At 37.8% G+C, this 15,484-nt stretch overlaps 1 protein-coding gene across 1 annotated transcript in view; it reads left to right on the forward strand.

Annotated features, from left to right (window-relative positions):
• LOC111058142 (transient receptor potential cation channel subfamily V member 5) overlaps positions 1–15,484 on the forward strand; it is a 44,379-nt gene that overhangs the window by 14,669 nt on the left and 14,226 nt on the right. The window contains exons 6-12 of the mRNA XM_039438272.1: positions 224–413; positions 1,489–1,642; positions 2,351–2,501; positions 3,303–3,406; positions 4,593–4,675; positions 6,412–6,633; positions 8,470–8,761. Coding sequence (XP_039294206.1) covers positions 224–413; positions 1,489–1,642; positions 2,351–2,501; positions 3,303–3,406; positions 4,593–4,675; positions 6,412–6,633; positions 8,470–8,761 — 1,196 coding nt within the window. The remainder of the gene's footprint in view (positions 1–223; positions 414–1,488; positions 1,643–2,350; positions 2,502–3,302; positions 3,407–4,592; positions 4,676–6,411; positions 6,634–8,469; positions 8,762–15,484) is intronic.

A 15,484-nucleotide genomic window follows, 5' to 3' on the forward strand; every position in this document is an offset into this window, starting at 1 on the left:
AAGATAAAATTTAAAAAGTGCCATTGAAACACGTTGTGACTTGCATATAGCTGCCAACACTGAACGCACTAGCAAGTGTAAGTATTATATTGTGCGTGTTCCTTTTGCTCTTTCCAGATTTTGTTTCTTATCTGCAAGCTTGGTCATGCATAACAAAGCGTGCACTTGCACATATATGCATCCAATGGATCACACACTTACATTTTTGTTGGATGGGTTTCAGGAGAGAGCGTACTGCACATAGCAATCGTGAACGAGGATCCAGGCATGGTGAAGTTCCTGCTGAACTCGGGAGCCGACTTTCACGAACGCTGCTTCGGCAACTTCATGTGTCCCGAGGACCAGAAGGCATCCCGCTCCGATTCCTTCGATCACGAATGGGTCAATCTCTGGCCTGTCACCAACTACGAGGGGTCAGTTCTTTTAAAAACTACAGTTCTTTTAAGAACTAGTTCTTTCAAATACTTCGGTTCGTTCAAAAACTCCAGTTCTTTTAAATACTTCAGTATTTTTTCAAAAAATGCAGTTCCTTGTCTGCTCTCAGATCTGTCTTGCACAAAAGTCTGTTAACTTTTAATCCCGATTAAATGATACGAGAACCAATCAGAGAAGCCTTCTTCTTAGAAAACCCTTCTCTTATTGGTTCTCGTGGAAGTTAATCATGTTGAGCCAAAAAATTATCAACTCCCTGCCACGCCACCTTATGCATATTTACATTGAAGAAAAAATAAAGGACTGACTGGCTGATAGGTGTTTTTATGACGTACAGGACTTTTTGTTGTGAAGTTTTGCTTTATAATGTGACGATTGCCATTCAATTCTATTATTGTAGAAGCAATGAGAAATGAATTCAAATTCAAATTTAACCGGCACTAAATCTCTCAAAATTCAGTCTGCTGAATAACCAACTATCTATGGGTTCTAAAAATTGCATCCCGGTGCTTTGGAACCCACCGAAATCTGTTGATTATGATTATTCTATGATAATGTTTTTTTACACTATGAACAGTGATTTTGTGGAATTTCTCCATATACCGTACCAAGTTGAAATAAAAGCGATATTTGATTAACAATATTGCTTTTATTTCACCTTGATAATGTGTTTTTATTATTCATGAATTAATGAATGAATCTCTAATCACATTCCTTCTTGTTACTCACGCACAAGCCTAAAGATGGATGTTGCATCGCCATCAACATTTATAAGTGGATGAAAGTCAGTTTGATGTTGTTTGAGAATTAATATTGATTAGGCTGCAATATGTAATTATAGTGAATGAAGCAAAGAAATTGATGAGTTTAATCAGAGAAAACTTCTAAAACTTCTATAGATTGTTTATTCTGAGGTTTAATGTAGATGTAAAAAATTGATATACAAAATATATCATGAACAAAGTGAATGAAACAATGAATTGATGAGTGTGATATTGATCTTCAACTATAACTCGTTTAATATTTGAATCAATAGTTGTTATTTGTTTGTTGCAGCTATGTGTACTGGGGTGAATACCCGCTATCTTTTGCTGCATGTTTGGGTCAGGAGGAATGCTATCGGCTCATGCTAGCCAGGGGTGCCAACCCCGACAACCAGGACACTAATGGCAACACTGTTCTTCACATGCTTGTCATCTACGAGAAAATGGTCAGTCATTACTCTCAATCAAATAATTATTATTTAGAAGAGAATGGGCTGTGATAAAACTTTGAATCTCTTCAAGGATGTGGTAGAGGTTTTGCCATGAAACATGAGTACTAATCGTTCTCAAAAATATATTATGGTATTGACAATATCGTTGTATTTTTTATTATGAAGAGATACTACATCTACTCAAAAATGTACTTGTTATCCAATTTCTTTCTCTTCCAAATTCTACCTGGCTTTTTTGAAATAGTTAATCTTGTATAGACTATGTAATATACTAGAATAATCTTTATGATAAATGTATTAATGTATTATTTATTTATTTATTCTTATGGCTTTTATCGGCAGAGAGATCCTTTCGAATGTTCTGCCTTGCCATATTACCCAATGTCATTTACTATCAACACTCAAGTTTATAATTAGTTATGTATTGGGTTCTTCATGTTTTCATTATAAATGTATAATCTTGAACAATTTGGCAACACAGATTTGTTGTTTTATCATATCAGACAAGTTTCAGCTTGTTTTATTCAGAGTATATTCTCTCTGAGAGTAGTTAGTCAACTCTAATATATATTCTACCTTTCTATCGCAGTCTAAGAAATGCAATGAGAATATACTCTGAATAAAACAAGCTGAAACTTGTCTATTTATGTGATTGTGTAGATTAATTCAATGTCTTACAACATAAGCATGTGATTATTTCAGGGAACGTTTGACACAGCTTACGAGCTGGGTGCTAACGTATCGGTGAGAAACATTCAGAACTTGACACCTTTGACACTGGCAGCCAAGTTGGCCAGAATTGAAATGTTCTTCCACATAATGAACATCGAACGAGAAATTTACTGGCAAATTGGTGAGAGAACAGCATTTTCCACATTCATTGAACTAACTTACGCCCAGAAATGATTAAAGCTTGAAAAATATTACAAACTTATTTCTTACTTAGCCTATTACAATTTTGTTGCATCACATAATAATCTCCCAAATAATGAAAATTGAACGAGAAATTTACTGGAAAGTTAGTGAGAGAACTTAATTTTTGCCATAATAGAATTAATAACTTACGCCAAGAGCCCAGAAATGATTGCGAGGCTTGAAAAATATTACAAACTAATATGAAACGCTATAGAATATTGTCTAATAATATAACGAATAATAGATTATATTCTAATGTTTCATTATGGATGAATATCACTATATCTCACCAAAAACATTATATACCTATTTCTTGCTTATTTTACAATTTTGTTACATCATAGACTGCATAATATAATTAAGAAAACTAATTTCTAAAGTTTAATCTGTAACAGTATTGGATAATAAACAGGATTCCAACAATAAACTCTTATATAATTTAATTGTATGGAAAGAGAAACTGTGGTATTCATCCATAATTGAAATAAAATATGTTAAATATGTTTAACTTACCATGAAACCTGGTTCTGTAATTCAAATAATGAATGTTCTTGTTAAAACTTGTTCAAGTTTGAACAAGAATATAGTGGTATTGACAACAAATTATTCTTTCAAATTGTTATAATTTACACATTTTAATATATTGTCATTTTCACGTATTGTTAAATCATAGATAATCAAAAATTTATATCTTGAAGTTTTGAACATTACAACTGAACTCAAATGTGTTCTATTTCAGGTAGTATTACTTGTGCGGCCTATCCCTTGATGCTAATCGATACAATAGATATTGAAACAGGGAATATTAGCAAAGATTCGGCTCTCAATCTTGTCGTATTTGGGGTGAGTTATTGTTTGTAGATTTCTGTTTACTTTGACAACAAAACTGTTATAAAATATTCAAAACTCATAAATGCCTGGAAAAAGATTTTTAAATAGAAATATATAGCATATTATAGCTGTAGTAGATTAGGTACTTGTAGCAATCACGGTTTTAACCAATGTACCTAGGAAACAATACAAATAAAATATGTAAATCTCAATCTCTACATTAAACATTAAAATCTCAGTACCCTATTGAATTATTTTATCACAACATGATTCGGACAATTTCAAGTGCACTTGAAAATGGCATTAATGTACGAAACATGTTGTGATAAAATAATTTAATAGGGTACTGAAATTAATATTTTATTTATATTAAAAGTAGCCCTGAAGAAAAAAGACACTAGGACAAATTGTTTGATACCTATAGTATTCTAGGTACATTGGTTTTAAATATAATTTTCCTCCACCTACTGTCTAAAGTACTTACTTTACTCCCTGGAACATAATACTAAAGTGTCAGTTTTTCGCTCTCGGTACTAAAAAACAGAAAAACTCCCTAGGGAGGAAAAGTAACTCCATTTGAATAACATGGGAAGCATCTCTATTTTAAAAACGTTCATTTGAAATAGGTTAGAAGGTCTAAGCTCAGATGAGGAAGCATATAGAGTAGTCATTAAACCAACTGGATTCAAAACCTCAACCAGACATTTGATCAATATATAAAATTTATGTTTGTATGCTAAAATTATTACAAACTTCATATCACTATACTAAAAAAATGTATAGAATATTTTTTTATTCCATGTTATTCAAAATACCACCCAACGAATATTCCTCATTTACTAATCAAATTTGAATAGCTGTAGTTGTGGCGGCAATTGTTGTTACAACTTTTGCCGACAGTAGCGCATAGCGTTGTCGGCGGAGAAATGTGATTATAAGCCAGCTGTTTCTGTTTACTTTTTAGATTATGTTGTACCTAACACATTGTTTGGTCACGTACGTTTTTAAAAACTATTTTATTTGCAGTTTTTATCAAAATGTAGGTGGAGGAAAAATGTTTTTTCTCCCTCAGGAAAATTGTTGCCCTCGGCTTCGTCTCGGGCTTCAAACTTTCCCCTCAGGGAGAAAAAACTGTACTTTTCACTCTAGATATACCAATAAATATTTCCTATGCTACATTTAATTTTATTCGTTTCAGGACAAAGATGAGCATTTGGATTTGATGGAAGGCGTGCTGGTAGATTTGCTCCATGCCAAATGGAATGCATTTGTCAAGTTCAGGTGAATAATAAACGATTGCATAATTCATACTCAATTCATTTACTTATTCATTCATTCACACTGGAGACAACGGGTTTCCCCCAAATATTTCGCTTTTACAATACAAATTTTAAAAGTTCAAATGAAAAAAAAATGATGAAAAATAATACAAAAAGAAAGAAATAATATTCATGAGTCTCTATCTTTCAAACATGATATTTCTTTATGATCTCTTTATAGATCATGTTCATTCTTCATACGCGTGCCATGAATGGGCTTTGATGGCATTTGAATGTGAATTTACAGTATTTCAACATTGCTTAGTTATATATACATTGTTTGGCAATCGTCAATACAGTGAGTAAAAAGGAAAAAAATGCTAGATACAAATATATCACATCCAAAATCATTTGATAGTCTATAATATACTGTTAAAATCAATGAGTCAGTCATCTGCCAACAAATACCGTAACTTCAATCTTCACTGTCTATCAAAGAACTCCACATTGGAACATTGAACGAGATACAGCCGAGTTGACTAAGGCGTGTTACCCTTCGGTCTGCTAGTGCTACCTGGTCACGGGTTCGAATCCCAGCGAATAGGCATGGACGTTTGATCATCTCATAATTCACCCTCGCACTTCCCATTACCCACGCACATACAAAATACCCATGTGGGCATCATCCGTAATAAAAAAATCCAATGAATAATAACAATTTGTAATGGAATTCAAATTGGAGCAATAATATGAGATCTATCTTTGATAATATATGGTCGAGGTGTTACATTCCAATTTTGTCTCATTATTACAATTTGTTGAGGTGTGGAAGATTTTGAATGAAATTCAATAGATAGATCTTCAATGAATTTACCTTACAAATCAATTAGAATCACCCTAATTGATTTTGTTGAAATAATCAAATTAATTACTTGAATCAGTTGAGTGTCAAAGATAGACGTCCGAAAGTGCTCCACATTGTGAGTGAAAAGCATATAGCTATTATTCATAAAATTTAGACTGCTGTGTCAATTCAATTCAAAATTCTTTATTGGTTCTTCAAAAACAAAACATATATAAAAAAATGTTCGCAAGAATATAAGAAACCAATCACCTGCAAGGATGTTGTATTTGAAGTATTAATAATTGTGAGTGAAAAACTTATATAGCTATTATTCATAAAATTTAGACTGCTATGTCAATCCAATTCAAAATTCTTTATTGGTTCTTCAAAAACAAAACATTTAAAAAAAAATGTTCGCAAGAATATAAAGGTGCGTACAGACTTTCGCTCTGCTCCGCAATCGAACGTCACTCCTGCAGAGCGATTGATGATCGACCGGCGAGCAAGAGTGGTTCGACCGGGGAACGCGAGAAGATCTAACATCTTCCGTAACGTTCATGATGGGTGCGTGGGCGGAGCGACTGTGGTTCGATGGTGGTACGAGGGCGGTACGAGGACGGTACGAGGGAGGAGCGTGCTCGGTGCAGGTTGGAAGCGCGAATATGTGTACGCAGCTTTAGAAACCAATCACCTGCAAAAGGATGTCGCATTTGAAATATTAATAATAATATCGAGTGACCTGGCTGGCTTACCTAGATCTGGTGTCAGAGTTTTCAGGTCGCAACTGATCAACTTTTGGGCCTCTGACATGACCTTTCAGGCAGCCGGGACCAAAGTATTTGAAGTACTGAAAAAGTATAACTAGTTGAATTAATTTTTGCAACATCTGAAATGTGATTGTTGATGGTCCTCAGGTTTTACCGCCAGTTCATAATGTTCTTCCAGTACTTTCTGATATCGTGCGTGTGCTTCATACTGCGGCCGGGTCCCCCCGAAGCGCACGACGGCATGAACATCACCGCCAATGCTACACTCAACCTGAGCTTCGGGGTGCTCGAAGTCCGACCTGAAGCGTTGCAAGCGCTGCTCTACAGGCTCGAGAAGCTGTCACTGCCCCAGTCGGGTGATCTGGAAAGGTGAATTCTGTCATTTACCAATATCAACTGTTTTCAAGTGAATTTTAAAATATTTAAAAAATTGTGATTGAAGCTTCTTGTTTGGTTTCGTGTTTGGATGTAGCCTAAATTAATCAGATAAATTAAAAATTCTAGTTGATAAATTTTTACTTTCCTTGCCCTATTACCATAGGTAAGGAAAGTATTGCTTTCCGAAAAAAATAAAGGTTAGGGTACCTTTCTAAATTTCTATACGTTTCAAGGTCTCCCGAGTCCAAAAAAGTTGTTTTCTGGTATTGGTCTGAGTGTATGTGCGTCTGTGTACTATGATATCTCATCTCCCAATTAACGGAATGATTTGAAATTTGGAACTTAAGGTCCTTACACTATAAGGATCCGACACAAACAATTTCGATCAAATGTAATTCAAGATGGCGGCTATAATGGCGAAAATGTTGTCAAAAACAGAGGTTTTGCTATTTTCTCGAGAATGGCTCCAACGATTATGATCAAATTTATACCTAAAATAGTCATTGATAAGCTATATCAACTGCCACAAGTCTCATATCTGTGAAAATTTCAGGAGCTCCTATATGCTCTCTATGCAAAGTTTGATTTTAGATTTCCAATTATCAGGTCTCAGATATAATTTAAAAGAAAAATTTCGTATGGAGAAGATTGAGCATGAAAATCTCTACAATTAATGTTCAGTAACATTTTCACCTAAAATTGATAATGACCTTGAAATTTGAGAAAATGTGATTATTCAATTGCAAACTGTTGGCAACTGTTGATTCTCTCAATTCATTCACTATGAAGAGATAGCAGATCTCGTGTGTATTCAGCGTTATTGTCCTGTCACCAGCTGGCTCAGATTTTTGAATAGTAGACTTGAGATGCACGTGAACACTAGCGACAGGTGATCAATTTTCATAATGGCAAGGAAAGTTGTGTGAGTGCGCCACACCAGATTTTTTGGACTTAGAATCGTGTGTAAATTAATGAACTCTACATGACCTCTGGACTTTTTAGTTAAAATTTTGTTAAAATCAGACTTAGAATCGTGTGTACATTAATGAACTCTACATGACCTCTGGACTTTTTAGTTAAAATTTTGTTAAAATCAGTTTTGGGCGAATGCCTGTCGTTTTTACCTGGATTGAATCTATTGTCTATGAATAAATTAATAAATTTCTGATCTTCTTGCAATAAATTTTGATAAAATACAAGTACCGTATCTTAATCCTATAAGCTAGTGAGTCATATCGATGATAGTAATCTCTAGTTTATAAAGTAAAATTCATTGAATTTTGAATTAGCTGTATTGTCAGTTATTTGATTTTAGTGTATAAGCCAGCGTGTATTGTAATCTACATAAAAAATATAATTCAAAAATCATATCTCGCATTACCCACGAAGAAACCTTTAGATAACGTTAAATATGAGGTTCTCTCCAAAAAAGGTACTAGTGTGGCGATGGGCGAGAGGAGGAGGAGGAGTAGGAGGAGAAGGAAGAGGAGGAGGAGGAGGAGCAGTTCGTAATCGTTCATAATCTTGGAACTACACGAATACACAAACTAGCGATAAACTGTTCTTACTTCAATCCTTGAACCCTGGACCTTTTTTTAGCACTGCTGGAGTATCGGGGATTATATTATACATACAATTCTGTGGTTAAATTAAACATTTGAGAAAGTCGCAATTTTACACAAATTGGCAACGTTGTTACTTCTTCGGATGAAGTGCCAAGTCTCGAATTATTCTATACAAACTCTAATTCTTATCTTGTGTCCTCAGCTGAATTATTTGAATTTCATATTCACCTGAATTTCACTAAATTCCAACAAAATTTTGCAGGTTCATTCTGGAATCTCTGGCTGATGAGAAGTCAATTTCAGAAGCTGCATTAGAGAACGATGAGAATCGGGAACCAGGCTGGAACAATAGTGTGTTTTCGACCTATGAAACGCTGGCTCGTGATACGGGCTACCAAACTGATGAGAGTCCACATGACGGATTGTCGAGTAGTATGGATTACGCCGAGGTGGCCGAGCGATTGACCAAACTGATGATTGATGTCAATCTGACTGAGAGGAGTGGAGCTGTCAATGAGATTATACTGAAAGCTTTGCCTAGTCTTGAGGAGAAAGTGAGTCAATTTTACAAACATTCATAGCATTAATTTTATTGAAATTCATTGAAAATAAAATAATAATAAAATAATTCAACTTAAATCACAAACAGGTACGAGTGATCTTCAAATAAAGACTCTCCTAGTCTTGAGGAGAAAGTGAGTCAATTTTACAAACATTCATAGCATTAATTTTATTAAAATTAATTAAAAATAAAATAATTCAACTTAAATCACAAACAGGTACGAGCGATCTTCAAAATATAAAATTTCAATGTAAAGGTACAATTATTACAATATTAAAATATAGTCTGGTTACGCTATTTAGAATTGTAGTGAAGCACATTTGATATTATTATTATATTGAAAAACTTCAATTTAGATTATAGGTATTGTGCTATTAACACCTTTTTCAAGAGTTTGCTATGCAGGATTTTCTATGATTCACCTTGTTCATATACTATTTTACATTGGATCTATTAGTACTGATGTGATCTATTAGTACGCGCCACCTTAGTCCTCCGACACACCCAGAACCTGACAGGAGTGGACATGTGTAGACCCTCCGGTCCGGTGAACCTCACCTGAGCCCTTGTGTACCTGATTTACATCATACCACAAAAACGGCTCAGGGTCCGTAGCACCACTGCCAATCGTCAGGTGGGCATCATTGAGGAGTTTAGCCTGGACGCCAATGGAGAGACAAGGTGCCTCACCACAGACGCCCAGTTCCGGCGGTACGTGGGCCAGAAGGCCCGGATGTATCCTCTCCGCTACCTGAAGACTTGGAAAAAGCCCGCGCCACTGCCAAAATGACCCCGACAGAATCAGGGGCATTCAGACAGCAGCCAGGGCGTTTCGGAAAGATGTTACCCGAAACTCCGCCTAGACTGTCGTCTGAGCACCGACAGCAACCCTACCTAAAATCTAAAACCCAACCTCAAACTAAAGTAACCCCACCCACCAAGATAATCCCACCCAGCTCAGCCATCAACTTATCCCGAAAAACCCAACCCAACCCAAGATACCCCGGAGTCAATCACACACTCATACCACAGCACAGGTCCCGATCCCAGCCCAACTACCCAGGAACAGGCCTTCTAGGCCTCCTAAGACCCATGCTGCCCAACTCACTCCACGCTGGTGCCTATGCTAAGATGATGACGACCACCCCCTACGGTGAGGGGCCTTCACCGCAGGAGAGTGGTATGGGCATTCAACAGTCCAGAACTCTGCCCTTTACAATTCTCAGGGAAGAGCTCCGGACTGGTTCCCCGCGACCAGGCACCAGAGACAGATTCACACAAGGCACGACGTACCATCAACACCATTCACAACAACCATACATACAAACATAATCCCAACCTACAGTACTCCTTCTCATTACCAACCGACTGAATCACTAGCAAATACTCCCCCCCACAACCAGTTCAACCCAACCAACCCATGGTACTCACACCCAACCTACAAACCCTACGCCTAAACAATGGTGACTCCTGAGGCTCATACACACTACACACACACATTCACACACACGCATTCGGGACTATGCCGCATACCCGCTCCTCAAATAAAACAACAAAATCATCTAACCGGTTATTCTTTAACCAAAATCAAAATAAAATCAAAATCAAAACCACTGAACATAAACATGAGCAACCTGAGCAAGTATGCGACATCAAACCTGGACAAAGTCCTCACGCATACGACCCAATCTCTCACAGAATCGTACAAACAACTTACACGCCTGCACACTACAAACCATACACTCAGACACAAAGTGACACCCAATCCTCTCATACTCTAACACGAATGCCGTCCGGACGACCTCATACCTTGCACACTCAAACATAACATGAGCACTGGACTCATCGACACCACATCCAGGGCAGAGTGGACTCTCCCGCCTCCCCCACCAGTACAAAATATCGGCGAAGTTCCCATGCCCGGTCAAATACTGCACGGAATAATGTGTCCAGTCATAAAACCGGACACGGACCCTCCGACGCACATCCGGGAAGAAGGCAAAGGTCTGCCGCCCAAACTGCCCATTCTCCCAATCATGTTGCCAACAGTCCAACGCCTCATGGTATGCTTCATACTTAGCAGCCCTACGATCCATACCGCCCATACGAAGGCCACATTCATGCACTCTCATTCTACACAAAACACTCAAGGGAAAAACACAAGCAATCACACACAATGAAGGGCCACTTGCAGTCCTATATGCCCTGGTCACACTCTTCAAACATTTCCTCTGCACACCATTCAGTCGACATAGAACTCGATCACTCAAACCATTCGCCCATACCTCACAGCCATACAGACACATCGACTCAATCACACCCCTATAAACAACACGAAGAGCATCTCCCTTGTAGCCCCAATCGCGCCTCGCAACCACTCCACAGCGCGAGAAGACCCGTAGACACCTCTCCTCCAATCTGGCAATGTTGCCCTCCATTCGCAGGTCCTCCCCAAGGGTGATTCCCAGATAAACACATTCACTCACATACCTAACAGGTACACCATTCATACGAACATTCCTCCTGCGAGACAAGCTACGCAGGCCTCTCATACTCATGCACAGAGACTTTTCCAGTGCGAACTCCAACTTAACACTGACGCTCCATTCAAACAGACGGTCCAACACAGCAGTCGCTCGCTCCTCCACCTCAGCCCGCCGATCACCGCCCACCAACAGCACCAGGTCGTCAGCATAGGCAACACATTCAACATCCACACCCAGATCCATACAAAGCCACTCATCCAACAGAAGGTTCCAGAAAAGGGGACCCAGAACAGATCCCTGGGAACACCCACGCTCCATCGTACGCTCCACAAACACCGAGCCACAACCCATACGCACAATTCTACCAGTGAGGTACGCTCGGACCAACCTAACGACATCCAAGGGACACCGGAACCGCCTCAGCTGCCGCATTATGGCCGGCCACCAAGCCGAGTCAAATGCCCCCCGGATGTCAAGGAACACAGCCAACACAAAACTATACCCACACCCACCGACCCACTCAATCACATGCCTGACAGCATCAACAGTACTCTTCCCACCAACAAAGCCATACTGCTTCCTGCTCATGCCTCCAGCTCAAGCCCGATAGCACTTCGCAGGCTCGTCTCAATGAGGCGCTCCAATAGCTTGCCCCACACACTCAGCAAGGTGATAGGTCGGAATGACTTCACCAGGGATAAGTCCCTATCACCCGCTTTGGGTATAAGAACCACCTCACCGATCCTCCAGGCCGCTGGATACACTCCCTGGTTCAGGCATCGATTGAACAGATCCAAACACACATCTTTCACTCTCCCCCAAGCACGCCAGACAAGGTCAGGTGAGATTTCATCCAGTCCCGGAGCCGTCCCACGCTTCATCTTTGAAACGGCAACGGCCAGGGCCTCAGGACTCCACTCACCCACACAAGGCCCACAACCATCCTCAGACACAAAACCAGCACGAACAACAGGCTGTGCTCCCGCATCAACCCGAGCGTCATCACCAGGCAGAAGCTCACACAAAAACGCATTCAAAGTCTCATTCACACCAGCCAATGGTTTTTAGTGAAAATTGTTTACCCAAACTTTTTAACAACCGTTTTATTTACCGACGAGGCACACTTTACAAGAACTGCTATCGTTAACGTCCACAACCAACATATTTGGGCAGCTGAGAATCCTCATGCCATCAATCCTAATCTTTCACAACATCAGTTTTCAGTGAACATTTGGGCAGGAATCATAGGAGATCATCTACTTCTGTTTGAGCTTCCTCCCAGGCTTAATGGCATAATCTAACTAGTCTTTTGGTATAAGTTTAATGTCATTTAGTTATGCTACTTTCATATAAGAAAAACTTTTCATAAAAAACCGAATATTTTATTTGCAATCAGCTACAACCTATGAGTTATTAGTTCTCTCCTCATAAAACAGCAAATTTTTATGGTGTAATTTACTACATAAGAATTCATTTTATTCAACTTTTATTTGAATTTAGTTTACACAGCTTACATAATTCTTTTCAGAATTAAATTCTCTACAATTTTTACTGCGAAAAAATATTTGTTTACTGGTGATTAAAGAAAGTTATTGGGCATCAAACGTAGAAGTCTGTGTTTTTCTACTTAAATTTTTTGCATATTTCAACTTTTTTCTCAAAAACTACTCACACTACAGCTTCCAGACTAGTTTTATTCAATTTTTCAGATATTTTTCCATATGAATCCAGCATAGGTTTTTCAAAAACTAGTCCCCAAACAATTCAGCATCGGTGTATTTCACCAGAGGAACTGAATTCCGGGCGAAATCTTTCACCCTGTATAGCTCGCTAATGAAGCGTTTATGGATATATGTTTATATGAACTTTTTTTTCTTATTTTTACCTCTACTATCACGTATTGAAATATTTTACCATAATTATGAATCACCCTGTATAAGGGATAACATTTATTGAATAGAAATTGATATTGTTGAACTTAAAAAATAAAAATGACAGAATTAAAAAAACCATAATGAATCTTATAATGGATTGGATTAGGATAAATGTTTATTTTAAATTATCTATATCCATTATGTAGTGTTTCATTCTTGTGTTATAAATTTAAAAAAAAATTGTCATGGCTTCCATGTCTTTTTAAAGTTTGTCATTTGCTTGTGATTTTGTTACTTTGTCTTATCGTTTGTAAGTTTTGAGATGTGACCTGGTTTCCATAATTTTATTTATTCTAGTGGTTTGAATAAGCTCTTTTTCTTTCTATTGACATGTTTGCTGTACCTAGTTGTTCGAACTCACTGCCGGCGCACAAGTTTTCTTTGCCGGTAGTGCCATTTTGTAAGTTAGAATATTTATTTTATCAATCTGTATTATTTTATGGCAAATGAATGAATTTGAAAATTTGAATAAACAGTTTAATTTTTTCACATCCATATTTATTAAACTTGTTCACAGGACTTCAGTTTCATGTTGAAATCAATACATCAGCTGAAGATGTGTTGGTTTCAACACGAAACTGCAATCCTGTGCACAAATCTAATAGATGTGGACGTGACAGAAATAAAACTTTTTTTCAGTTATGTAAGAGGGTTTATAATTTACTGACGATAAATCCGAGGTTTTCACTATGTAAATTACCGTACTTATAATTTTTGACGGGACCTATAAGTGACAATATATCCGTGTTGACGCTATGGTCGCAATAACCAAGTTACACTACGTATTGTACCTGACACACAATGAGCTTCGGTTGACGTGTGAGGTTCTTCGAACTTTTGAATCTTTGAATCCGTCCCTTCAAACGTATTGTACGTACATGACGAAATAAATAAATATAACAATATTGCTACCTATATCACATGGGGCGATGTCAAGATACACCACCGTCAAAGTCAGACACATCCATCCTAGCACTAAAAATCAGTCTTGTTTTGGCGGTGGCTAGTTTTGTCGTTCCTGTGCTGAAAAAGAAGTGTCTTGTTTTGGCGGGGCGAGTCCATGACTAATTTCTCTACCTGGAAAAACAGTCTCTGGTTGTCGCTATCTGTTTTTGACGCCTATGTCAGAATAGCTTGGAAGTAAACTGGTTTCAATTTTGGCACAGACTGTACTTTCTTTGAAATATTCTGTTTATAACTTAGAGTGACTGTAGAAGTGTGTGTGTCCCCACCGTTAGACAATACTCCTGCGTGACATTGTCTCTTATCTCAACCTTATATTTTAGTTCTATTGCTTACTCTCTCATTCACCCTCTCGCTCACCCCCCCTCTCTCACCCCCCCTTACCCTCTCACTATCACTCCTGCGCCTTTCGCTCTCGCTCCCACTCTGTCTCTCACACACACACACACACTCTCTCTCTCTCTTACCCGGTTGTGTGCTAATGTTCTCCTTTCTTCAAAACCCCTCAGGGTTTTGTTATTATTTCATAGAATGCTTCAGACATATTATCTTCAACCTATCTTGAATTTGACTTTCCCATGCCTAGATTTGTAATTTTTTTTGTGTCAATAATATTCATTACTATCAACTCTTGCTTGTAATATTGTGAATTCCCTCATTCCACTGAGTAGGATTGTATAATATAGTTAATGTAGCATCGTACTGGAAGTTTGATGGTTGAATGTGAGAGAGGGCCGGCCGTGCAAAAAAACTAAAACTGCAATTCAATTGAATCCTCACTTCTTCACTTTCTCACTATAGGCCTATATCCCTCAGAAACACACTCTCTTGTAAAATACTCAATCCCCTACACTGAAATAATTTGACTCCTTCAAGTTATGTGCTCCCAACTTGATAATACCACCCGTTGTTCTCTCAATAATATTTGTTGAACGAGAGCTAGCAAGTTCTTACTTTTTACTCAAGTTCAAAGTTGTTGCCAGTCTGTGGGTTTGCTTGTTTGTTTGAATGCACTGCAATAACTTTAGAAAGAGTTGATCGATCAGCTTCAAATTTTGAACACGCACTCTTCGAATCTTTTTACAGATCAAAGTTCGTTGAACAACAAAGTATTTTACTCACTTCTTCGTCCTTTTTCAGGATATAAAAGTAACATTGAAAGTACTACATGAGACAAAATAACTTGCTCCTGAGTGTCTGCCTGACTATTATCTTTCTGTAGCATACGCGTAATATTAATGATACAAATTGTGATGGCAGTTGCTATGTCGTTGGTATTATTAATTTGACAAACTTTGAATTTAGATTCTGAATCATTTACCCATACGGAGA

This window comes from Nilaparvata lugens, chromosome 11, assembly GCF_014356525.2.
Source record: "Nilaparvata lugens isolate BPH chromosome 11, ASM1435652v1, whole genome shotgun sequence".
NCBI classification, from domain to species: Eukaryota; Metazoa; Arthropoda; class Insecta; order Hemiptera; family Delphacidae; genus Nilaparvata; species Nilaparvata lugens.